The sequence below is a fragment of the Microcaecilia unicolor genome, chromosome 8, assembly GCF_901765095.1.
Source record: "Microcaecilia unicolor chromosome 8, aMicUni1.1, whole genome shotgun sequence".
Lineage (NCBI taxonomy): Eukaryota > Metazoa > Chordata > Amphibia > Gymnophiona > Siphonopidae > Microcaecilia > Microcaecilia unicolor.
Window position 1 is genome coordinate 56,885,879 of NC_044038.1, and position 25,471 is coordinate 56,911,349.

Here is a 25,471-nt window from a genome sequence, read left to right on the forward strand (position 1 = left end):
GTTTGACTTCACAAGGTGCTTTAGGACTGGGTGCTGGAAAGTGCGGAAGTGCACAGCGCAGGGACCGGGAGTGGATTTGGACAGTTGTTTCAGAAATAAATGGTGTCACTTTAACTGGAAATAGAAAAGATAAGACTTGTGGTGCAAAGACCCCTGAGGCAGGCGTTGTGTACGCCGAAACACGGCCCGTGCTGGGTCTTATCTCAATAAAGGACTCCTGTTGTCTCAGTCTTGAAGGTCTAGTTGTGGTTTGTTTTTTTCTGGTTTCTTTTTTGCTTTTTTTTTTCCTGACAGCCCTGCATATGTCCAGAAGTGATATAAAACAGGTAAATATTATTATAATTATGCTTATTTCAGTATTTCAGCTATTCAGAGTCAAACACACATGTTCTTTTTTGGCTTCTTGATAGCAAACAGACCGAAAAGACCAATAGCCACTGTCATAAAAACAGATATTTGGAGTGCAAGGAAATGGAAACACCATTAGGCAGATGATCAAAAGCAAACGCCGGCACTAGAGGCGGCTAGCGCCATACTAGCGCCGGTGTTTGCTACCCCCCCCCCCCCGTGATAAGAGCCCTCGAGCGCATGAAACAACACGCTCGAGGGCTCTCTGCGCAAGTAGCATGCTAATGCATGCTAAACAGGGCTTAGCGCATTCATCGCCAATGATCAGCGATCAGCGGGCCAAAATTTGGGTCGCTGGCCGTGGCAAACCCTACGCCAGCTTCGAGCTGGTGTTAGGGTTTGCAGATCATTGGAGAGGAATGGTGAGCCCTGTCCAGCATGCAGTTGCATGCTGGCAGGCCCCCGTTCCCTCCCAAAGCAAATCTGCCAACAGGGGGCTGGAGGTCCGGCGGACCTCCGGTCCCTCCCCACCAGGTTCAGGGAGGGCTGGAGATCTGGTAATCAGGAGGAGACTTCGTGCGTGGAGCTCCGGTAAGAAAAAGAATGGTGTACTAATTTAAATCAATACTCAATCAACTATGTCGTACAGGTGCGGCAGCAAAATGTCACCTGTTACTAGCATAAGTCCATAGTTATGCACCTAACTTTAGATGCAAGCACTTACATTAGATCAAATGGCTGATGTAAATGCTCATGCCTAACTGTTGTTAGGCACACAACTGCTAGTATTCTATAACATGTGTGCATAAGTACTGTGCACGCCGCTGACCCACCCATGCCAGATCCACATCCCCTCGCAGTTGCACGTTATGGATTTTGAACATTCAGTTTCTAGAACTATGACTGAAAGAAGTTACATGCTTAACGTAGTTATTGCAAATTAGCACTAATTATAGTCAATACCAATTAGCACCTAATTATTAAATTAAGTTACATGTGTAAGTGGCTCTATTCTATAACTTGCACACACACCTTTTGCATGCTAAGCGTAAAACTGTGCACGCAAGTTTATAGAATTAGGGGATGATCATGCATTTTTCAGCTTGTAACAGAAAGGGTTAGGGGTGAGCTAGATGCATAGATCTGGACTAAAGGGGCAGAGAGAGCCTACAGGGTTAAAAACCGAGAATGTCCTCTTCCATATAATGATAGACAATCTCTCAGGGTTAGGAGACACAGATTACAGAAAAAAAAGAAATCACAAAGATGAAGCTGAGCAGAGAGGAATGAACACAATCATCCCAAGGCAAGTTGCTGAGGTGTGTGAAATCTCTCTGTGTGCTACAGAATGTGTTAGCAGAGTAATAATCACTGGAACAAGGCATAAGTGCCTTGACCTCCTGTACTCACAGTTCTGTTTACATGTGTCTCCACCCTGCTATCTCACAGTCCTCATATCCATGTGGAATTTCCCATTCAGACTAGTGACCAAAGGAAAACACAGCACCACCATGAGTACAGAACTGCATCAAGCACTGAAAAATGAGCAAGCTGTCACTCTTATCAATCAACATTGAAAAGAGCTGCCTTCATGTCCAGTGTATGAATAAGATTAATACTGAACATTTGCTACTAATTGCCGTCAAGTCAGTGAACTGTGTTTGGTCTTCAGTTAAGCGGATATTGTTGGTAGTGAGCATCCATAGATGCTGTTATTGTATTGATTCATCACATTGCTGGTCTTCCACTTTGCACTGACTTTCATCCTTACCAAGCATAATATTTTTCTCCAATGATCTCTCTTCACATGATGAGTCCAAAGTATGAAAGTCGAAGTCTTGTCATGTGAGCTTCAAAGAAAACTAAGGTTTGATCTCCTCCAATACTGATTGATTTGTCTTTCAAGCAGTCTGCGGTATGTACATAAGTACTGCCGCACTGGGACAGACTGAAGGTCCATCAAGCCCAGCAACCTGTTTCCAACAGTTGCCAATCCAGGTCACAAATACCTGGCAAGAACCCCAAAAAGTTCAATACATTTTATGCTGCTTATCCCAGAAATAAGCAGTGGATCTAATTAGATCAGTGGCGTACCAAGGGGGGGAGGGGCGGGGGGGGGGCGGTCCGCCCTGGGTGCACGCCGCTGGGGGGGTGCCGTATGCTGGTCAGCGTTGTTGGTTTCCATGCTCCCTCTGCCCCAGAACAGGAAGTAATCTGTTCTGGGACAGAGGGAGCATGGAAACCAACGGCGCGTGGCACCCCCCCCAGCAGTGTGCACCCGGGGGGGGGGGGTTCTTTTGCCGTGGTGGGGAGTGTCGCGTTGCACGGGGGGGGGGGCGCTGCACCCGGGGGTCGGGGCACATCAGCGATCCGCCCCGGGTGTCAGCGCCCCTCGGAACGCCGCTGAATTAGATTGTAAGCTCTGTCAAGCAGGGACTGTCTCTTCATGTTCAAGTGTACAGTGCTGCGTACGTCTAGTAGCGCTATAAAAATGATAAGTAGTAGTACTGGATTTTCCCCAAGTCATTTTAATAATGGTCTATGAACTTTTCCTTTAGGAAGCTGTACAAACCTTTTTTAAACCCCGCTAAGCTAACTGCCTTTACCACATTCTCTGGCAAAGAATTCTAGCGTTTAATTACACGTTGAGTGAAGAAAACGTTTCTCCGATTCGTTTAAAATGTACTACTTTATAGCTTCACTGAATGCCCCCTAGTCCTAGTATTTTTGGAAAGAGTAAACAAACGATTCACATCTACCCATTCCACTCCACTCATTATTTTTATAAACCTCTATCATATCTCCCCTCATCTATCTCTTCTCCAAGCTGAAGAGCCCCAGCCGCTTCAGCCTTTCCTCATAGGGAAGTCGTCCCATCCCCTTCATCATTTTCATCGCACTTTTCTGTGCAGTATTCTTCTCTAGCATCATAACTCAAAGGTAAAAATTTTCTTTCTGCCTTGCTTCTTTACTATCCAACTTTCACAACTATATGACGTTACTGAAAATATGATGGCTTGGACAAGTCAAACTGGACATTTGTCATAACCAAAAGTACTTATTGGCTATGCAATCCTGTTATGCTGTTATATATCTGGTCCGCAAAATCAAATAATGATCTATGAGGAAGTACATTTCCTGGCAGAGATGTGAGAACCAGGAAAATGTGTTGGATCCTCTGAAACTTCTAGAACTTTCAGAAAAATTCTGCATATTTTATAAACATACTTAACCTAAAAAATACTTCTGAGCTTCGAAACGCATTTCCAAAATATTCTTTTCATGCAATGGAAAAGTTCTGCACAGGAAATGATAATCGGACCCTGCTAGACAGGCCTCATCAGCTTGTTCATTTTTTCTTGTCTCGCTGTATAAGCACTGGAATCTATCTTATCTCCACATGCCTGAAGCAGACCCTGGGCATGCTAAGGGCACTTTCAACCAATTACTGACTGTGAAAGGGAGAGTAGACAAATGGTAAGATTTCCACCTTCCCCAGCACCAACCACAGGGGAAAAAACAAAACTCAAAGCACAAGAAGATGCTAAAAAGCTCTGTTTCCTCTGCCAAAACCTGAAGTCACAGAGGTTGAATCTTGACAAGGACACCCTTCCCTAGTCCAGGCCCACTTGCAGTTGATCAGAGCCTGAGGTAAAATCAATCTAACAAGATCTGAACAAAGAAATACCTGTTATAAATTATTAATTTGTAAAACTGAGCTCATGGCATGCAGGTATAACCTATTTTTAAAGCCTGCTTTACCTCTCCTTTATTTCCTCAGATAGAAAGATTTGAGAAGTCCAAAGATGCACCCAAAAAGTGGCATTTTTATTTTTATTTTTTCAAATTTTCTTCCCCCAATCACCATGCCAGCATCTAGTGTCTCTGGTAATTTCTTTACAAATCACTGGAAGGATAATGAAGAGCAGAGAAATCCACTTTACCCATAAAGGCATTTCAGGCAGTTTAGTTCAAAAGAAGTGATCACAATCATTTCAAAATATAGAGTTCAATAATCAACAGAGGTGAAAACCATATTGATTTAAACACTGGTGCTAGCATTTAATACAGATTTTCAGTGCTGCTATACATAGTCAAGGTGCTAAATGTATAGAGGTTGAAGGGTTTAACTGGGCAGGAAAGGCTCCTCCCAGTTAAACCCTGCTGAGCTAGCTGGCCACAGCACTTAACCGGGTAGTGATGCTGCATATCTCCACTAACCAGCCATTCTCTAACTGGCTAGTTTAGGGGCAGTCCGGGGGGGTGAAGTTTGGGTGGAGCCAGTACTTAGTGGCAGTATTTAGGCCCCAATGCACAAAATTTATCTGGCCAGCAACCTGAATTTTCAACCGGTTCCAGCTGGTTTAGCAAGCACGGTATTTAGCGATAAATGCACAAAGGGTTACAGCGAGCAATTTCCTGATCTCAGAAGCACACAACGAAAACTGTATGCAAATGTATGCCAATTAGCCAGTTTGCATTCAAATGATCTCAACGCACGATGCACAGACGTTTATGTGCAGTGCACACAAAGGACCACACACCTTTAACATACAAAATTTTATGGGTGGACTGGAGCTGTCAGTAGCTTCAAGGAACTGTCATCTGTGTCAACATAACTTGGCATGTCCACTAACCAGCTAAGTGAATACATAAAGGGGTCCTTTTACAAAGGCAATCTAGCGTTTTTAGCGCACACAATGATTAGCATATGCTAAACACTATAGACACCCATAGGAATATATGGGCATCTCCAGTGTTTAGTGTATGATTATTTTTAGCCCGTGCTAAAAATGCTAGTGTGCCTTTGTAAAAGGACCCCAAAGTTAGGTCAGAAAAATACTCTCTTAACTTTGTGCCAAGTTAACTGTACTGCCTATGCCCAGTTAACTTCCAGGTCGGTGCACAGATCCTTTTCTTGAGAGCTGATTCCTAAGGTGGACCCTAGCATCAGGGTGCATCACTTAGGTGCATCACTTTGCATTTGTCCATATTAAATTTCATCTGCCATTTGGATGCCCAGTCTTCCAGTTTCCTAAGGTCTTTCTACAATATTTCACAATCCACATGTGTTTTGACAACTTTGAATAGTTTTGTGTCATCTGCAAATTTCTTTCCAATAACCAATTCCTAATCCACAGAAGGACATTGCCTCCTATACCATGACTTTTTAATTTTCTCAGGAGTCTCTCACGAGGAACTCTGTCAAAAGCTTTCTGAAAATCTAGATACACTACATCAACCAGCTCACCTTTATCCACACATGTATTCACACCTTCAAAGAAATGAAGCAAATTGGTGAGGCAAGACTTCCCTTGGCTGAACCCGTGCCGACTTTGTCCCATTAAACCATGTTTTGTCAATGTGTTTTGTAATTTTAATCTTTATAATAGTTTCCACTGTTTTTCCTGACACTGAAGTTAAGCTTACCGGTCTGTAATTTCCAGGATCACCCCTAGATCCCTTTTAAAAAATCGGTGTTATATTGGCGACCCTTTAATCTTCAGGTACTATGAATGATTTTAATGACAGGTTACAGATTACTAACAACAGAACAGCAATTTCATGTTTTGAGTTCTTTCACTACCCTGGGGTGTATACCATTAAGTCCAGGTGATTTATCACTCTTTAATTTATCGATATGGCCCAGTACATCTTCCAGGTTCACTGAGATTTCTTACAGTTCCTCTGCATCGTCACCCTTGAAAACCTTTTCCGGTACAGGTAGATCTCTTACATCTTCTTACGCAAACACCGAAGCAAAGAATTTATTCAATCTCTCCACTATGGCCTTGTCCTCCCTGAGTGCCCCTTCTGCTCCTTCATGACCTTACAGTCCCACAGATTCTCTCACAGGCTTTCTCTTCTGATGTACCTGAAAAAGCTGTTACTATGAGTTTTTGTCTCAGCGGCAAGATTTTCTTCATATTCTCTTTTAGCCTTCTTTATCAATGCTTTGCATCTAGACTGACAGTGATTATTTTGTTTCTTATTTTCTTCATTTGGATCTTTATTCCATTACTTGAAGAATGTTCTTTTGCCTCAAATAGCCATTTTCACTTCACCTTTTAACCATGCTGGATGCTCATAATGAAACATCTCAATAGGCAGCCAAGGGGGCAAGTGCAGTTGAGACTATCAGGCTCATTTTCGAAAGAGAAGGACGCCCATCTTTCGGCACAAATCGGAAGATGGGCATCCTTCTCACGGGGGTCGCCCAAATAGGCATAATCAAAAGCTGATTTTGGGCATCCGCAACTGCTTTCCGTCACAGGGACGACCAAAGTTCACGGGGGCGTGTCGGAGCCGTAGCGAAGGCGGGACTTGGGCATGCCTAACACATGGGCATCCTTGACACATAATGGAAAAAAAAGGGCATCCCTGACGAGCACTTGGACGACTTTACCTGGTCCTGTTTTTCTTAAGACCAAACCACAAAAAGGTGCCCGAACTGACCAGATGACCACTGGAGAGAATCAGGGATGACCTCTCCTTACTCCCCCAGTGGTCAGTCACTAACCCCCTCCCACCCTCAAAAAACATCTTTTAAAATATTTTGTGCCAGCCTCTATGCCAGAATCAAATGTCATACTCAGGTCCATCACAGCAGTATGCACCAGGTCCCTGGAGCAGTTTTAGTGGGTGCAGTGCACTTCAGGCAGGCGGACCCAGGCCCATCCTCCCCTTACCTGTTACACTTATGGTGGTATATGTGAGCCCTCTAAAACCCACCACAAACCCACTGTACCCACATCTAGGTGCCCCCTTCACCTGTAAGGGCTATGGTAGTGGTGTACAGTTGTGGGTAGTGTTTTTTTTTTTTGGGGGGGGGAGGGCGCTCAGCACACAAGGTAAGGGAGCTATGTACCTGGGAGCAATTTCTGAAGTCCACTGCAGTGCCCCCAAGGGTGCCCGGTTGGTGTGCTGGCATTTCAGGGGGACCAGTGCACTACGAATGCTGGCTCCTCCCACGACCAAAGGGCTTGCATTTGGTCGTTCTTAGATGGGCATCCTTGGTTTTGATTATCGCTGAAAATCAGAAATGACCAAGTCTAGGGACGACCATCTCTAAGGACGACCTAAATGTCAAGATTTGGGGTCCCCGACCGCATTATCGAAATGAAGATGGATGTCCATCTTGTTTTGATAATACGGGTTTCACCGCCCCTCCACTGGGACATTTTGCAAGGACATCCTCAGCAAAACTTGGGCGTCCCTTTCAATTACGCCCCTCCACAAGTCTTACCCAAGCTGGGTAAGCTGAGTAAGACAAAGTTATTTGGATTAATCAGTGGCTGAATTGAAGGTAGATTATGTGTACAATTGAATAAGGTATAAGGAACTAGTCTTAGTTACAGGGTGTGCGGCAAGCTAGTCTAGATGCAGAGTGAGTGGATAGCCAATCAACACATATATTTTTTTTAATTCTTTATTTATAATTTTTAACAAACATAACAAGTTTTTATGAGTGTTAATACACAAAAGGAAAAATTTCTTCATATATATGATAACGTCAAATACCTAAGTTCTTCTTACTATCGACCACAATATTACAAAGAATAAATGATCCAAGAAAAAGGAAAATGAAAGAAAAATAATACTGCTTATTTAAACAGTTATTATCTATAATACTATAATTAAAGAAGCGTCATTCCCAGGAGGTTAACTCTAGCCTACTATACAGTGGTACATATGGGGTTAGACTTGCACATTAACCTCTTCTTTGCTAATTAGAAATTCTTCTAACTGCTTTGGGTCACAGAATTGATACAATTTTGATTGAAATTTAGCTCTAGAAATACAGGGAAATCGCAGAAGAAATTCCGCTCCCACTGCTACTGTTCTAGACCGCAGCAGTAGGAACCTCTTACGTCTCTTCTGCGTTTCCTTGGATAGATCCGGAAATACTCTTATCTTTGAACCCAAAAACTCAGAATCTAAATGTCTTAACGATAGTTTGAGTACTGCATCTCTATCCATTTCTAACGCAAACGTTGCAAGCATGGTGGTTCTCTGTGTAATTATTTCAAGAGATGTTTCCAGGAATGCAGTTAAATTCATTGCCCCCTGTAAAGGTTCATTTTCAGATGATTTAGCTTCTAATTGAAGATAAAAAGCTCTAGTAATAGGGGGCAATGATGTCTCCTGCATCCCTAGTATCTCAACTAAATATTGTTTAAGCATTTGGACTGGAGAAATCAACGGTGATCTAGGAAAATTTAAAAAACGAAGAGTCAGTCTTTTGGATTGATTTTCCAGATATGCCAAACGTCTATAAATAAAGTTTCTTTCCTTAATTGAAGCCTGTTCAAAAAGGTCCAATTTTTCAGTTCTTTCAGATAATTTATTGACTTCAAAGGCTTGAGAAACATTAGTTTGTAGTTGGTTCAATGCAGTCTCGGATAGTGCTTTAAATGTTTCTGTATTTTGAAATATTAAAGTTTGTAAAGCATTTCGAGTGGTGAAAGTTAAATCCTATAGTGACTCTAAGATCACTACGGCAGCTTTTTCTATCTCTCCCAATAAAACATCCGGTTGAGGGGCTTTCACTGCCTGCTCCAGGATACTCACAGTTTTAGACAAAACTGGGTAAGATGTTAGTGCTTCCGAAGGTCCTTGGCTGTCAGCTCCAGTTCTTCTCCCCCGTGGACTCCCTCCCTGCTCACTCTGTACTCCACTTCAGTCTACGATGTCAGGGCTCAACGGGAGAGCTTCCCTTCCGGGTTGAGGGGGCGCCACACGTTCGGCGGGGCTTAGGGAAGCCCCGTCTCCACTGCTGCTCAGCAACAAATCGCTGACTCGAGCAGAAGGAGTAGAAACCATCACAGGATCGGGCACTGCTCTGAAGCGCTCCAAAGTCGTCTGTTTGAGTTGGGGCATTCCGCCCGGGACAAGGGGAGTCTCCCGAACTTTACCCCATCTTTTCCCCATCGCTCAGACGGGGAAAGACACTCGCTTCAACGAAATTCGACCAGCCTCAAAAACGTGTCCGTTGACGCTTCCTACAGCATCGCCATCTTGGATCCAATCAACACATATTAAAGGCCTGGGAGAAGAGCCAGGCTTTCACCTACTTCCTGAAATGGAGGTAACCTTGAGTTAGGCGTAGACCGTTCAAGAGTTTGGGGGGTTTTCCTGAGAAGGCTCACTGGTTGTTATCACACTGTGTGATCTCTTCTGACAAGGGTGCAGATAATGATGCTCCTTAGGATGACTTTAGAGGCCTCAAAAACATTTGTTGGGTATTCTAGCCCATTTTGTCTGAGGACAAGAATATTAAATTTGGCCTGTAACATACTGGTGGCCAGTGCAGTTTTTGCAGAAAGTGTGTCATGTGACCACAACATTGCAGATCTGTATCAGTTGTGTTGTAGCATTCCGAATTAATTGAAACTGGTGCAAACTCTTTTTTGTTTGACCAACGTATGGGGCATTACAGTAGTCTGGTATTATCGTGGCATTGATCTACTGTGTTCAAGCTAGACTTTTCAATATTTGGAGAGAAACGTTTTAGTTGCCACAGGTAAAGACAGTTTTCAAAGGGGCCTTTTTACCAAACAGTGATAAAAAGTGGCTTTAGTGTGCCCTTATGAGGGTCATTCCCGTGTACTAAGGCCATTTACCTCTGGGGTAAAATGGCTGATTTTCCATTTTTTTGTAAAAATAGCCCATGTATTAATTTTCCCATTAGCATGTGAGCACCTACCGCCTCCTATTTTTAGAGACTCACACGCTAAACCTGCACTAATCAGTTAGTACATGACAATGCCCACATGCTAATCGATTAGCACAGAACACGCCCACTCTATACCCCAACACTAAAAAATAAATTTTCTTTTTTAGTACATGGGTAGTTCACACACATCCCAAATAATCATTACCTCAACTTTGTAAAAGGGCCTCTAATAGGAGGAGTTCATACTTCCCAAATGGTATTTTGAAGTCAGGTACCTGTCTGCGTAGAGATATTTAAATGTCTCTGCCATATCTTCCCAAGCTGCCTTCTCTCTGGGATATAGATATTTAGGGGTCCTTTTACTAAGCTGCGTAAGCGTCTACACGCACCCAACACATGCCACAATGGAGTTACCACCCAACTACCGCGTGGCTCTTGCAGTAATTTCATTTTTGGCGTGCATCCAATACGCGCGTCTGAAAAATATTTTTTTATTTTTAGACGTGCGTAATGGACACGCGCCAAGTGGCATTTGAAGTGCGTAGGTCATTACCACCAGGATTCTTTACTGCTAGGTCAATGGCTGGCGGTAAGGTCTCAGATCCAAAATGGACGAGCGGCAATTTTGATTTTGCCACACGTCCATTTTCGGCAAAAAAAAGGCCTTTTTCACAGGCACGCTGAAAAATGGATTGGTGCGCACCCAAAACCCACACCTACACTACCACAAGCCATTTTTCAGCATGCCTTTGTAAAAGGCCCCTTAGAGTTTTAACTCTCTCTCTATAAATATACGCTTTATGTTTATCAACTTTTGGAGATGCATGCTCCAGAACGGTACACAGTACTTCAAACGAGCCTCACAAAAGACACATACAGAGGCATCTCCTTTTTCTTACCTATTTCACTCCTTATACACCCAAGCACCCTTATCTGATTGGCACCTTAAAGATCATCAGATACAATACAGGGGGAAAAGTTATTCTGTGCACAAAACAGGAGTGAGGTATGGAGGTGAATGGATTTTGCAGCCCAACAGTAAGACCCTACATTTTTTGGAATTAAATCTTAGCTGTCAGACTAGAGATCATTATTCAGTCTGCACTAGATCCCTCCACATCTTTTCATACCTTCCAGGGTATCTAGCCTGTTGCAGATGTTGGTATCATCTTCAAAAAATGCAACCCTGTTCCAATATTCCTTCCACAAAAGCACTTATAAAAATTTGAAAATAAAGAACAATTTTTAAAAATAAATAAAAATTTGAAAAGAACCGAACTGAAGACAGATTCCTGTAGCACACCATTAGTAATGCCTCTTATCTCAGCACAGAACATGGTTCTTTGAGATACACTATACCAATGCAGAAGAGCGAAAAAAGGTTGAGGACCTTAAAGCAGAAATTCAGCGCAGCACTTTCCCACTGAATTTCCTATAAACTTACCTGCCGATGGGACAGTGCAGACTTTCAGGGAGTTGGAGGAAGTAGGATGCCGTCTTTGCTGACCTGGTACATCCTCCTGATGCAACTTTGCCTCCAAGTGCGGGACCCTGCTCAGAATAGGGGACTGAGGGATGCTGGGGAGGGTCCTTGACTTTCCAAGGGCAGGCCTCTGCAATTTCCTGTCCAATGATCTTTAACAGAAAAAGAAAAAGAATATTATAATTTAATTATATTTCCGTGAGGAACCCAGTCAAAATCAGCTGGTGGTGCTCTGTTACAAGGACTAACTTTAGTGGAATCAGGAAACAAACTACCTATATGAAGTGCAAGCTCCAGTGTCCATGGACTTCCACGCAAAGGGGGGGGGGTTATTTAACAACATGCATAAATAGCAGCATTTACCATGTGCAGATTGCATACACATGTAAACAGCAATATAGAAAGCCAGTATTTATGAGTGGAGATCCATACCATGCAGAGATTTCAAGGTGGCATGGCTGGCACTATTTCTATGCTGAACAGCTACAGTTCTGCCAGTGAGGGGGTGCTGTTTCACTATCACATCTTCAACAGAGTGGGGAAACAGGCAACCTCAGCAGGGCTCTGGGGATCCTGCCTGTCCCTAGTGATTGAAAACACAATATTAAAGCACTACCCCTCACTGGCAGCAACATAGTTGGAGGACTCCTGCTCAGCTTAGAGGGAACAGTGACATTGGCTGGGCATGTGGTTTGGACATGCCTTGAGCAGGAGAAAAATCTACATGTGTATCATGTATGCCTTAGTTTACAAAGGAAATGCATGTCTATGGGACAAAAGTGTATGGGACAAAAATCTCCCCATAGGATTTTTACATCAGCTCAAAGGCAGGCACAAATTTTTTAAAAAGTGCTTGTTTAGGCCAAGTCTTTACATTGGGATTAAAAGTAATTTTCCTCAGTCCCCAGCTGCTTATTTCCATCTCCAAAATGAAGAAAAGTTAAAATGGTGGCAGTTACACCTAGAGGTTTATATAACTGGACAGCTGCACATGGAAGCAGCACCACTTCCATATGGAATCTGCTAGGTATATACCATTCATCTTTTCCACATGTATATTTCTAAAATGGCTGCTCTCACCATGTATGTCAGCAAATAAATGTGCACTCCTGCTGTAGCTCAAACCAGATTACAATCTACCCAACATTCTGCTCCTTGGGTTTGTCTCTCTAGAATACTTAACCTTTCTGCCTTCATACAGAACAATCATATTCACGCTTCTTTTGGCCCTGAGTTGTGAAGTTCTGGACAGCATGTTTGTGCAGCTATCTAAGCTCTTATCTCGTTTTATACCATTTTAATGACCTTCGCTTTTCTTTGATTCTTTTATTCGTTCTTGTTTTCGAGTTGGAGTTCTTGTCCTCTTCCACATATGTATTTATATTTGATTGTTTTGAAGGGCGGTATATCAAGACTAAATAATCTTATCTATTTTTACTAAAGACTCCACATGCAGCAGAAACTTTTCTACAATGCTGATGGAAATGAGCATGTCCCAACCTGTACATCTCGAATCCAATCTCAACATGCTGTGTAAAATGGGCCTTAAGATGTTGTAGAACTCAATGTTATATTTTAAAACTGAGACGTGTTGATAGTCACTAACATGACTTTTTAAATATTTATTAGAGTAGGGAGAAAATACATATTTTGGCAGAGAGAGAGGGAGATCATTTAAAAAGCATTTTTGGTTCTTATAATTGCATGGTTGAACATGCAAATACATGCCAATAAGTACATAAGTACATAAGCACTGCCACGCTGGGAAAAGACCGAAGGTCCATCAAGCCCAGCACTCTGTCTCCAACAGCGGCCAATCCAGGCCCCAAGAACCTGGCAAAAACCCAAAATTTAATAACGATCAATGGACTTTTCCTTCAGAAATCTGTCCAGACCCCCTTTAAAGTCAGCAAGGCCAGCTGCCGTCACTACCTTCTCCGGCAATGAGTTCCAGAGTCTAACCACGCGCTGAGTAAAGAAAAACTTTTTACGATTTGTTTTAAACCTACCACATTCTAATTCCATCTTGTGTCCCCTGGTTCTATTATTGTTAGAAAGTGTAAACAAACGCTTTACATCTGTACGCTCTACCCCACTCATTATTTTGTAGACTTCTATCCAGGGATGTATCTGCGTGGGGCCACAGGGGCCTGGGCCCCCCGCAGATTTCGCCCCGGACCCCCCTACCGCCGTTAACCCTCCCTCCCTCCCCCGCCTACCGCCGTCACCTACCCCCTGAGGTCCGCTTCCTCCTGCCGGCTTTTTAAAATATTGCTTCAGCTGGCGGGGGACCCCAACCCCCCGCCAGCCCAGCCGTGGTCTTCTTTAACTTCTTCATCCTCGTTGTGCTGTGAAAGCTGCATGCATCCTTAGTTCCAGTTGGTCAGAGTCTGACGTCGCAGCACGTTGTGACGTCACACTCCGTCCAACTGAAACTAAGGATGCATGCAGCTTTCACAGCACGACAAGGATGAAGAAGTTAAAGAAGACCGCGGCTGGGCTGGCGGGGGGTTGGGGTCCCCCGCCAGCTGAAGCAATATTTTAAAAAGCCGGCAGGAGGAAGCAGACCTCGGGGGGATAGGTGACAGCGGTAGGCGGGGGAGGGAGGGAGGGTTAACGGCGGTAGGGGGGGGCGGCCGGGGGGGGGGGCTATAATGTACCCCCTCACTCTAGCCCCTGCCCCCCTACCGCCGAACCTCAGATATGCCCCTGCCTCTATCATATCACCCCTCAGACGCCTTTTCTCCAGGCTAAAGACTCCTAGCCTTCTTAACCTCTCCTCATAAGGTAGCCGTCCCATCCCTTTTATCATTTTCATCGCCCTTCTCTGCACCTTCTCCAATTTCTTTATATCTTTTTTGAGATGAGGCAACCAGAACTGAACACACACTCCATCCACAGACATTCCTGGGGCATAGTTTGCAATATATGTAAGATACTTGATTTTCTATATCAACATCAGATTTTGTGTTCAGGACAATTTGGATTGCACCCTAAGTATTCTACAGAAACTGTTGATTTCAGTTTGTGATAGGGGTGAATCATACCTTCTGGTTACTCAACATTTCATCAGCTTTTGATACTGTCCTTCATGGCCTTCTGATTCAGAGGATGGAATCATTGGGAGTTCAAGGGCTTGTTTTTAAATGGTTTAAGTCATTTCTTAGTGATAGACTTTTTTGAGTGGAGCTGGGGCAGGATAGTTCTTCCTGGGGTGAGATAGTTTTAGGGGCTCCAAAGGGGTCTGCTTTAATTCTGGTACTTTATAACATGCTCTCCCTTTATAAATTATTGTCAGGATTGGAACCTTTCGTATAAGATCTATGCTGATGATATTCAGGTTTTTTTATACACATTTCTGGTTCTATGAAAGTTTGGATTTTTTAACTCTTGGATGAATGCAAACAGATTGAAATTGAATGTATCAAAAACTCAGGTTTTGGCTTTTTCCTCCTCCTCCTCAATGGAGTTTCCTTTTGAATTTAAGATGTTGCGCAGACTGAAGGGTTTGCTGTCTAGTTCAAATTTTAGAACAGTGGTGCAATCTCTTGTAATACCTCTATTTGATTACTGTAATCTGTTATTTTGGGGTTTACCTCTTTACCTGTTGAACCTTTGCAGTAGGTCAGAATGCATCAGCTAGGTTAATCTCAGGGGTTTCAAGATTGGATCTTATCTTTCTTGTTTTGTATGATTTACATTGGCTACCAGTAAAGTGGAGAGTTCAGTTTAAAGCTTTGAGTTTGATTTATAAAGGGTGAAGACCCTACTTCTTAACCTCGGTTTAAGAATTTATTGTCCACCATAACCTCTCAGATCTGCTGATAAACTGCTACTGACTGTTCCTTCTTACAAAAAGGTTAGGTCGGAAGATATTAGATATAAAACCTTTTATGCCGAAGATTCCCATCTATGGAATGAGTTACATATTAAATTAGGTTGAGAACTATTTGCAATTTACAAAATTGCTTAAGGCCTATTTTTTTTCTCAGATGTTAGTTGATGGGGGAACTGTAAGCTTTTAGTTTAGTTTTAGTTTATTTTATATTGAAGAAATTGTTTTTGTATGAATTTATTATAGATGTTATTTTTGTAAAACTCCTAGAATATTAGATAGAACAGTCTATAAGCGGTGTTATAAATGAATAAAGTAAATTTATATATATTTTTGGAGCAGACGTACATTTTTGTGAGGGAAACTGTGTGTTACTAGGGATATTTCTAAGCATCTATCTCAAAGACACACAAGTACCCCTATTGCCTTTATAAAATAGGGCCCTTAACTTTTTTTTGGAAGGGGGGGTTGTCTTCCCCTATTTCCTACTCCCAATCTTGTTCATCCTGTGTTTGCTTTTTCCCAGTGGCGTTCCTAACTTGTTTGCCACCTAGGGTGGGTCACCGCTGCTTCCCCTGGTGTGCCACACCTCCCCAAAGCGCATCACCTGACCTTTCATCCCAGCAAGGGAGTGCATGGAGCAGACACACGGCTGTCGGCTCTGCCAGTCCCCTGCCCCAAAACAGGAAGTAACATTAGAGGGGGCAGGGGACTGGCAGATCTGACAGCTGTGTGTCTGCTCCATGCACTCCCTTGCTGGGATGAAAGGTCAGGTGATGCGCTTTGGGGAGGTGTGGCACACCAGGGGAAGCAGACAGCTCCCATTGCCCACCCTTGGTACACTACTGCTTTTTCCTGTACATAATTGTAGTTCTTTTCCCATTCATAATTATAGTTTACTCATTGTAATTCACCTTGATGGACTTTCCAAAGACTGGATATCAAATTTCTTAATAAACTTGAAATCTTATAGGCACTGTGTCATACAACTATACTCTCAGAGGGCAATTTTCCAAGGACTTTCCACACATACAAGTTTTATACAGGTATAATTATAGACATACAGCCATACTAAGCCATATTATGAAGATGTTCCCGGTTGGAGGGTAAGGCATGCACTTTCAGGCATACTTTTGGATTAGTATAAGCATAAGCTTTCATGGGAAAAGTATCCACACAAATAAGATATAAATAGCACAAAAGTTACAAACTCATACTGGGAGTTATAAACTAGTCATAACCACTTGCAAATTAGTACTGGGAAATTTTACTATAAAAGAATATAATAACAGTGACTAGAAGTCTGCCTAGGAAACAGTTCAAATTCTGGAAGTTCAGAGCACTGACAGGCAGATGATCAAAAGCCCCACGCTGTTCCAAACAGCACTCTAAAATAGCGCTGGAACAGCGCGGGGCGCATAGGCGGTCGGTGGCCCAACTGTTTGGGGAGGCTAAAGGGGGTGGGGTTAGGGGTGGGACCGGGGGTGGGGTTAAGGGCGGGACTGGGGTGGGTTAGGGGTGGGTTAGGGGTGGGGCCGGGTGGGGCTTACATCCATAATTGTCTGACAACACACAGAAAAAATAAGTAAAAATAAAAGTTACAATTAACACCTTTTATTAAATGTAACATAACATAATAACATAGTAGATGACGGCAGAGAAAGACCTGTACAGTCCATCCAGTGTAGATATTACATACGTATCATATGTCAAAAAACATGGTTGCTCAAAGTCAAAGCATATACTAACCAATGTGTATACTATTCAAAAATGTTATCAATTATTAAACACTGCTATTTCTATCAATGGAAAATCCCAAAATGAAATAGTCACATTAGTGAAGTAACATCCGGCGACTACACTGGTGTTATGACAAACTAAAATTAAATTAAAGTGTTGATGTTTGTCACCTCAATAAGGCCAACAATCCCAACTGTAAAACACTACACACTATGCACAAACTTGTGCAAAAGCATACTCAGAACCTCCATAAATATTACACTGGGCAGGCCCTAATACACCAATATACCACCCAAACGGACAACATCACAGACCGTCAACAATATGAAACAAGGGATCATATCACAATTCTCATGTACAGCCACAAAACATCTTTTTAGGGTGGACAGTAGTATTCACAATGAGCTCCTTTTATTAACAACCAGATAGAGATAAGAGTTTTCACATTTCAATTTTGGCACAGTGTAAGTCATCTTTATGACTACTGATGCACTCAAGCTTGCAAGTAATTAATTTGAAACTCCAAAGCCACAGTCTCACACTACCTGTGTATAAAACAGGATACAGGAACAAGTTATCATCATCACCCACAGTTAAATGTGAATCTTCTTTCAGCATATAGAGTGGAGAAAAAAGGGGGTGTTCAGTAATACCACCCAGCCAGCCCAAGGTGATCGGACTATATAAGGTGTAGTAGGCTCAGCGCAACATCATCTAGCCCCCCCCCCCAAAAACTCCACACTATTAAATGGCCAAAATTAATATAAAAAATGGACTTGAAATGTCCTGAGGGTTAATAATGGACAACAGTGGCGTAGGAAGGGGGGGCGGTGGGGCGGTCTGCCCCGGGTGCACGCTGCTGGGGGGGGGGGGGTGTCGGCTCCGCTGGTTCCCTGCTCCCTCTGCCCCGGAACAGGTTACTTCCTGTTCCGGGGCAGAGAGAACAGGGAACCAGCGGAGCCGACGCAGCTCCAAGCGACGTGCACTCGGGGTGGATCGGCTCGCCCCTTGCCGCTCCACCACTTCCTTATGTAAGTACGCGCTCCGGAGGATGCTCACTGAGGGGGGGGGGGTGCGCAGCAGCGACCCGTCCCAGGTGTCAGCCGCCCTCGCTATGGCACTGATGGACAAAAATTCCTGTACCCAAAAAGTTGAGATCACACATCACAGTCTAAGTCAAGTCATCATCATGAACAATATAGGAAACAGCATTAGGGGCTTATAGCCCATTTAGTTATCTTTAAACAAAAGAGATGGGCAAAAATACAGTGGATCCAGGTAAGGTAAGAAATATCAGTGCTCTTCCAAAGTTAACTCCGTGCTAAGAAATTGGCAAACCAGTCCTGGTTTTCTAACAATAGTCTCAATCATGCATTTTATTCTAAAGCAGAAGGAACAGGAACAGTAACACCCCAAGGTGAGATCCAGGAAGATCTAAACTAAAAGAGATGTGCATCATTGCATGAAACAAAGTATTTATTTTTATTTTGACTTCAGTTTGTTTTAAAACCCAGAGTCAGTCAACTCAGCACCTACCTCTGTCTCCTCTCTCCTGAAATCCAGCCTGTGCCTACGTGCCAATTTTTTCTGGCAGGAAGTGGGAGGGAACAATCCTCACTTCTTGTTCTTCTTCTTACCAGCCAGCCTTGAGCCTGCAGTGCCTTCCCTACATGAGGCGCCCCTCCCGTGCGTTCCCGCCTATGCAGGACGTGACGTGACGTGACGGCACGGGAGCGAGCAGCGAGGAGGCTGACTGACTGGCTGCCTGAGGGCAAGGAGGCGAGGCGGCGAGGCACAGGACCGCGGTGCGCCGGTGAGAGCCTGAGCGGGCTGAACTACTGCAATCAGCTGATCGCGTCGTCGGTGAGTCAGTCCGAGCCCCGGGCGGGCGGAACTGGGTCGCATGTGTCGTCGTCATCATCGTCACGGGGGGGGGGGGCGGGTGCCGTGTGAAACTAGTGATGTCATCAGGCTCCGCCTCCAATCGTTCGGCTGGGGGAGGCTTAGCCTCCCCAAGCCTCTTATACCGGGCGCCTATGGCGGGGCGCTATTAGACCTATGATCAGAGATAATGCATGCAAATTTAAGCAGCGCAATTATCTCTGATTATGGGGTAGAAGTGCGGGAGAATTGTGCCTGAGCATGCGCTCAGCACAATCCTCCCGCACTTGTTTGACAGATCTGGGCTGGAGATGGCCAAATTTCAAGGGGGTGTCGGAGGTATAGCGACGGGGCAGTTGAGGACGTCCAAAATTTGGACATTTCTGCAATTGGCCGTTAAGGACGTCCAAAATTGGATGTTTCTATGAGAAAGACATCTTTCTCATAGAAACATCCAATTTTGGACATCCTTAACTGCCCATTGCCGAAACGTCCAAAATTTTGACGTCCTCAACTGCCCCGTCACAGAAACGTCCACATTTTAGACGTCCTCAACTGCCATCGCTGGCAGGTTTGCTGTAGGGGGGAATGGGGGCCTGCCAGCATACAAATGCATGCTGGACAGGGCTCACCATTCCTCCCTAATGATCTGTAAACCCTAATGCCAGCTCGGAGCTGGCGTAGGGTTTGTCACGGCCAGCGACCCAATCTTTGGCGTGCTGGACGCTGATCATTGGGGATGAATGGGTTAAGCGCTGATTAGCATGCAATTGCAGGCTACTTGTGCTAAGAGCCCTGTTTAGCTTGCATTTGCATGCTACTTGCGCTAAGAGCCCTCGAGCGCGTTGTTTCACGCGCTCAAGGGCTCTGATAATGGAGTGGTAGCAAACGCCGGTGCTAGTATGGCGCTAACAGCCTCTAGCGCCGGCGTTTGCTTTTGATCATCTGCCTGTGAAAGAATTACCAACAGATTTTCCAGGTACTGCAGATAAACAAGCTGAAAAGTGGGCGTGCATAACCAAAATAAAGTCTGATAACTATGGGCCTCTTATCAAGCCATACTAGCAGTTCCCATGCGGCAATACCGATGAAGCCCATTCAAAGTGAATGGGCTTTGTCAGCATTAGCACACTGGGAGCCGCTATATTCTTCCATTAAGCTGTATTGTAAAGAAATACTGACTGTGCTTTATGGACAGACCTGTCCAACAAGAAAGACATGGGGTAGATATTCAAAGCGATTTAAATGGCCAGAAACAGCTTCTGCCCATCTAAGTCACTTATCCAGGGCTAACTGGGCATAATCAACAGCACTTAACCAGACAGTGCTGCTGAAAATGCCCGGTTTCCACCTACGCTGGAATCAACTATTTTGTGGGCATTCCTGGGGCCGAGTCCACACTTAAGTGGATAACTGTGTAAATAGGATCAAACAAAACCCAGTTCTATCTTTATGCAGTTCACCATAGTTGCTTAAATGCTGAATATTGCACTTAACTGGCAATGAGGGGCATTTTTGATATGCTGTCTACATCTGAATTGAGACGTTTTGCCAAAAACATCAAATAAAACTGTCTAGCTCACAGCCATAATTATATCAAAAAACATCTTAATTTCTGGTTTGATTATGGATGTGAGCTAGACGTTTTCATGCTCAACATGTCCGTCTGTACGTACCATTTTTGGAAAAAAAAAAACGAAGAAAAACAAGACATAAGGAGGTCTGTGTGGAAGCATTTCTATTAAACTGGCTGCACAGACATCCCAGCAGTGCAGAGGGGCAGACTAGTAGTCAGTGCAGTGGACTTCATATAAGAGAGACCCAGATACAAATCCCACCTACACCCCTTTATATTGTATGGTGAGCCCTCCAGGAACAGAGAAAATGTACTGTAGCTAAAGGTCCACTACAATAGCCCCCAGGCTTGCAGATTACTTATATATTTAGCTATAGGAGGTATTTCTATGCTCTCGTACCTGTACTGAAATGAAAGCGTTAAAGTGGGATTTGAATCCGGGTCTCATTGTTCACCGCACTGACCACCAGGCTACTCCATCCACTTGCTTGCTGCTATCTTAGGAATGACTATAATGTCTGGAGCTGTCATAGAACCTGGTATCTACTGTCACAGTCACATTTTAGGGGGTAGAAAGGGTCAGTGACCATTGGGAGATTAAGAGGGGGTCACCTTTTTCTAACTTAGTCATGACTGAAACAGGTCTAGATAAAAATGTACTTTTTTTTTTGTCATGGACCTTTTTTATGCTCCATTGAAAAGCAGGAAAAAATGCAAAGCATTTTTATGTCTAGCTTCCTTTACTGAGATATTTGTTTCTATAAAGAAGACAGACTCGGCCTTATACACAGCTTTTCCTCTTAGTAGAATTCCTCCCACAAAAGAGATATTGACTTGAAGCCACAGACCGGCAGGCTCCTGAAGCAGGCGGTAATGAAGAAACATGGTCCATATTGAGTCTCAGTGGTGAATCAATGATAAATATTTTCTATAACAACAAATTTGTGACTTTGATTTTGTATTGGAAGAGCCATCACTAACCCTTTTCTTTGAGCTTTTTCGTAGTGGGTTTTTTTTGTTCCTCCACCTTGGTGGTGTAGAAAGACGGACATGTTCTTAACAATGACTGTTACCAGTGTTTCCCATCATAGTCTATTAGAGATGTATTCTTGCTTTCAACAATTTTATCAAGTTTACATACAAAAAACTTCAAAATTAATGTATGTAAAACTGATTTACATGCAATAAAAAATGTATGCATTAATTTCTGAAATGAACCTAAAAAGTTTGAAAATCGGCCAAATCATATTCTAAAAATAACAAAAATGAACCACAAATGTCTTCTTTTCACATTCCTACACATTATTGAAAAGATGCAGTAATGGTTGTTGTTATTATGTTATCAATAGGTCCTTTTACTAAGCTACATTAGGAAGTACTGCAGCAATAAATGGAGTACTGTGGATCGCACTCAGGTGTCCTGCAATAACTTTAAAATCTGTGCATGCTAACCACATGCTAAAATATTTATCAAAGTTTTTTTTTCAGAGGGCATGCCAGGGGTGGGGAGTAGGTATTCTTATACTAACCAGTTAGGGCAGCTACATTACTATACACTAACTGGTTAGCACACGGATAATGCATGAGCCCTTACCACCCACAAAAGATGTGGTGGTAATTGCTCACATAGCAATTTTAAAAAATGGCCGCACACTAATGGCAACATTATCACATGAACACCAAAAAACAAGGGACAGACCCAATAAATACTCACAAAAAAGTTGGTATGTTCAGTGCACTCGGTAATACATATTAATAATTACGACAAAATTGGCCTCAAATACTCCCTGATATTGCACTTATTTAGCAATCAGCCCCGCTAATAGAGACCCAGTCCTATCAACTTATATAATAAAACGCACCTCCAACGTTCTGAAGCCGAGAAAGTGAAGCCTTGAAGCATTCGTGCTGTCTCTAAAGCTGTATCCATCTCCTGAAGTTACATCAGCGTACTTCTGGGTGCATCACATGGAGCACTTACCAACCACAGGTGGGAGGGCGGGCGCACGGCGGCGATTGGCTCTACTGTTCCGTGGGCGTGCACACTGAGCTGTGCACGGCAGCGGAGGATGGGCGGTTGGCAGATGGGCAGAGATTTGGGCGGTGTGGTGCTGTAAGGGGAAGGAGAATCACTGGAGGGGGGGCAGGGGAGAGAGCAGAATCGCTGGCTGGCTGGAGGGGGAGCAGGGGAGACAGGAGAATCGCTGGGTGGCTGGAGGGGGGGCAGGGGAGAGAGGATATTCGCTGGCTGGCTGGAGGGGGGGCAAGGGAAAAAGGAGAATCACTGGGTGGCTGGAGGGGGGTAGGGGAGATAGGACAATCGCTGGGTGGCTGGAGGGGGCAGGGGACAGAGGAGACTCGCTGGTGGCTGGAGAGGAGGCAGGGGACAGAGGAGACTCGCTGGGTGGCTGGAGGGGGAGCAGTGGAGAGAAGAGCATCGGTGGGTGGCTGGAGGGGGGGGCAAGGGAAAAAGTAGAATCGCTGGTTGGCTGGAGGGGGAGCAGGGGAGAGAGGAGAATCTCTGGGTGGCTGGAGTGGGGACAGAGGAGACACACTCGCACCCAGCAGTCTCACACTTTCTCTGTCACACACACACACTCGCACATTCACTCTCTCTCTCTCTCACACACAGTCAATCTCACACATACTCTCTCAAACATACACACTCCGAGAAAAACCTTGCTAGCGCCCGTTTCATTTGTGTCAGAAATGGGCCTGTTTTACTAGTAGGCCATAAATTGCCTGCAAAAAGAATGGGAAGAAAAACTCTCAAAAACCAGAGAGAAAAGTTCCCATCCAAAAAAACAGGTGTTAACGTTAAATCATACCAAAGTGCCCAGAACATTCGGTCCCAAAATATCAAAACTTCATATACATGTGTACACATCTCAAAAACAGCTCAGTTACTTATCTGAAAGAATGAGCAGTCCATTGTTCCAAGAAACATCTTCATATAGAAGTGTCCTTCGACGACGTTTGCAATCCAACAACCAAATGAAGATGGCACACATTCTTTTTACACCTCGACAAGGGCTGCTTGTTTTTTTTTGTTTTTTTAAACTGCTGGGTCAGAAAGAAAGGAACTGCACAGTTTCTTTCCTCCTTGTCAAGGTGTAAAAAGAATGTGTGCCTTCTAATGCATGCTTCCTGCAACTTAAAAGGGCTTACTTACTGTGAGGGACACAGGCATCACACAGTAAGTTTCAATTGTGCACACGCTACCCACACACAAAAAATATTTTTTTGGCTAAGGGGGCATAGCTGGGGATGGAGAGTGGGTGTTTCTGCACTAATCAGAACATCGGCATTGTTGCATGCCCTTACTACCTACAAAAACAGGTGGTGGTAAAGGCTCACACACTAATTTTTGCTAATGGCCGTGTGCTAATAGCAATCCTAGCACATGGCCATTAATTTGGAAAATCAGCCATTTTCCAGCTGTGGTAGACATGGCCTTAGCGTGTGGGAAAGGCCACTTTCTACCATAGCTTTGTAAAAGGACTTCTTAGTACTTTAATTTAAAGTGGACCAGAAATATCACGGTCAGATCCAGGCACAGCTGAATACTGTGGACGGCCTGCATCCAAGAGAAACAGAGGCACATTTCTTACACTGTAGGGGAATGGTCAGTATGCAGTCATTGCCTCAGCTATAAATCTACCTTTCAATCAAAAAGCAGCTGGCATGTAAAAATAAGCCTGGAAATTATGCCATTCATCATTGTGAGGGGAACACTGGTGTCACGTGTGACATTAACATATTCTGAGTTACTTCTCTTGATGTTCCATTGTTGAATTTTTCCAGACGCAATCAGAATTACCTACCCCACACACTGCTACCTCTGATTATTTCCTACACTGTTCAGAACTGCAACCTATTCTTAGTCTCTTCTTGCACTCCATCGCAGCAACTTTCTATGGAACAGTGGGGGTCCTCAGATTTCAGCACCATGATACCATCATATGCTCTTCCACGCTACTACTACTTAACACTTCTAAGGCGCTACTAGGGTTATGCAGCGCTGTACATTTTAACAAAGAAGGCCAGTCCCTGCTCAAAGGAGCTTACAATCTAATGGACAAAATGTGCAGTCAAACAAATTGGGGCAGTCCTCTTTATCCCATCACTGCATGCTGGCCTCTTGAGTCTGAGGGGCCCTTTTACTATGCTGCAGTAAAAGGCATTAGCATACCAAGGGCAGAGCGGTCTGCTCTGGGTGCAGACAGCAAGTTCCGTGCCCCCTCTGACGTTACTTCCTGTTCCGGGACAGGGGACTAGCAGAGACAACTGCCGAGCGACTGCTCTCTGCACCCCCCAGCTGATGAGAATAATGCGCTTCAGGGGGGGAGGTGGGGATAATGCTCTTCAAAGGGGGTGGGGGTTGGTGCACCGGGGGGGGGGGGGGGGCATAGCGGCGACCCATCCCAGGTGGCAGCCAACCTAGGTAAACCACTGGTAAATGGGTCCCTGCAGTGTGAATTTGCTATGTAGGGTTTTTTGTGGAAAAAAAAAGGAAATGGCTGTGTGGAAAGTATATACTTGCTGCTCAGCCATTTCCTGGAGGAGCCCTTCCTGCCTCCTATTTAGGAGATGAAAGGGGCTCCTGCGCTAACCTGGCAGTAACTAAGCAGCATATGGTGTTGCCTGATGACCATCAGGTAAACCCCCAGCAGAAAAAAAATAAAAAAATAATTTCTGGCACACCGAAAATGGCACGTGGTGGTAGTGCTCTACCGCCACTTTGTAAAAGGGACCCTACGAAAATAACATCTCACTCCCTCAGGGGCAGACTCTGTGCCTTCACACAGTCAATGCTGATTGCTCCACACAGATGCATTGTGCTTCATTTTCTTGCACAAATGAACTCTGTATTCCTCCTCAATACTTTCCCCAGTCCTACCAGACTTGAAAATGGGACACCTAAGTCAGGAT

At 44.0% G+C, this 25,471-nt stretch overlaps 1 protein-coding gene across 1 annotated transcript in view; it reads right to left on the reverse strand.

Moving 5' to 3' along the window:
- The window catches only part of LOC115476518 (ankyrin repeat and fibronectin type-III domain-containing protein 1-like), a 1,054,756-nt gene that overhangs the window by 730,394 nt on the left and 298,891 nt on the right, over nucleotides 1–25,471 (reverse strand). The window contains exon 3 of the mRNA XM_030212932.1: nucleotides 11,469–11,659. Within this exon, the coding sequence (XP_030068792.1) occupies nucleotides 11,469–11,659 (191 nt within the window). The remainder of the gene's footprint in view (nucleotides 1–11,468; nucleotides 11,660–25,471) is intronic.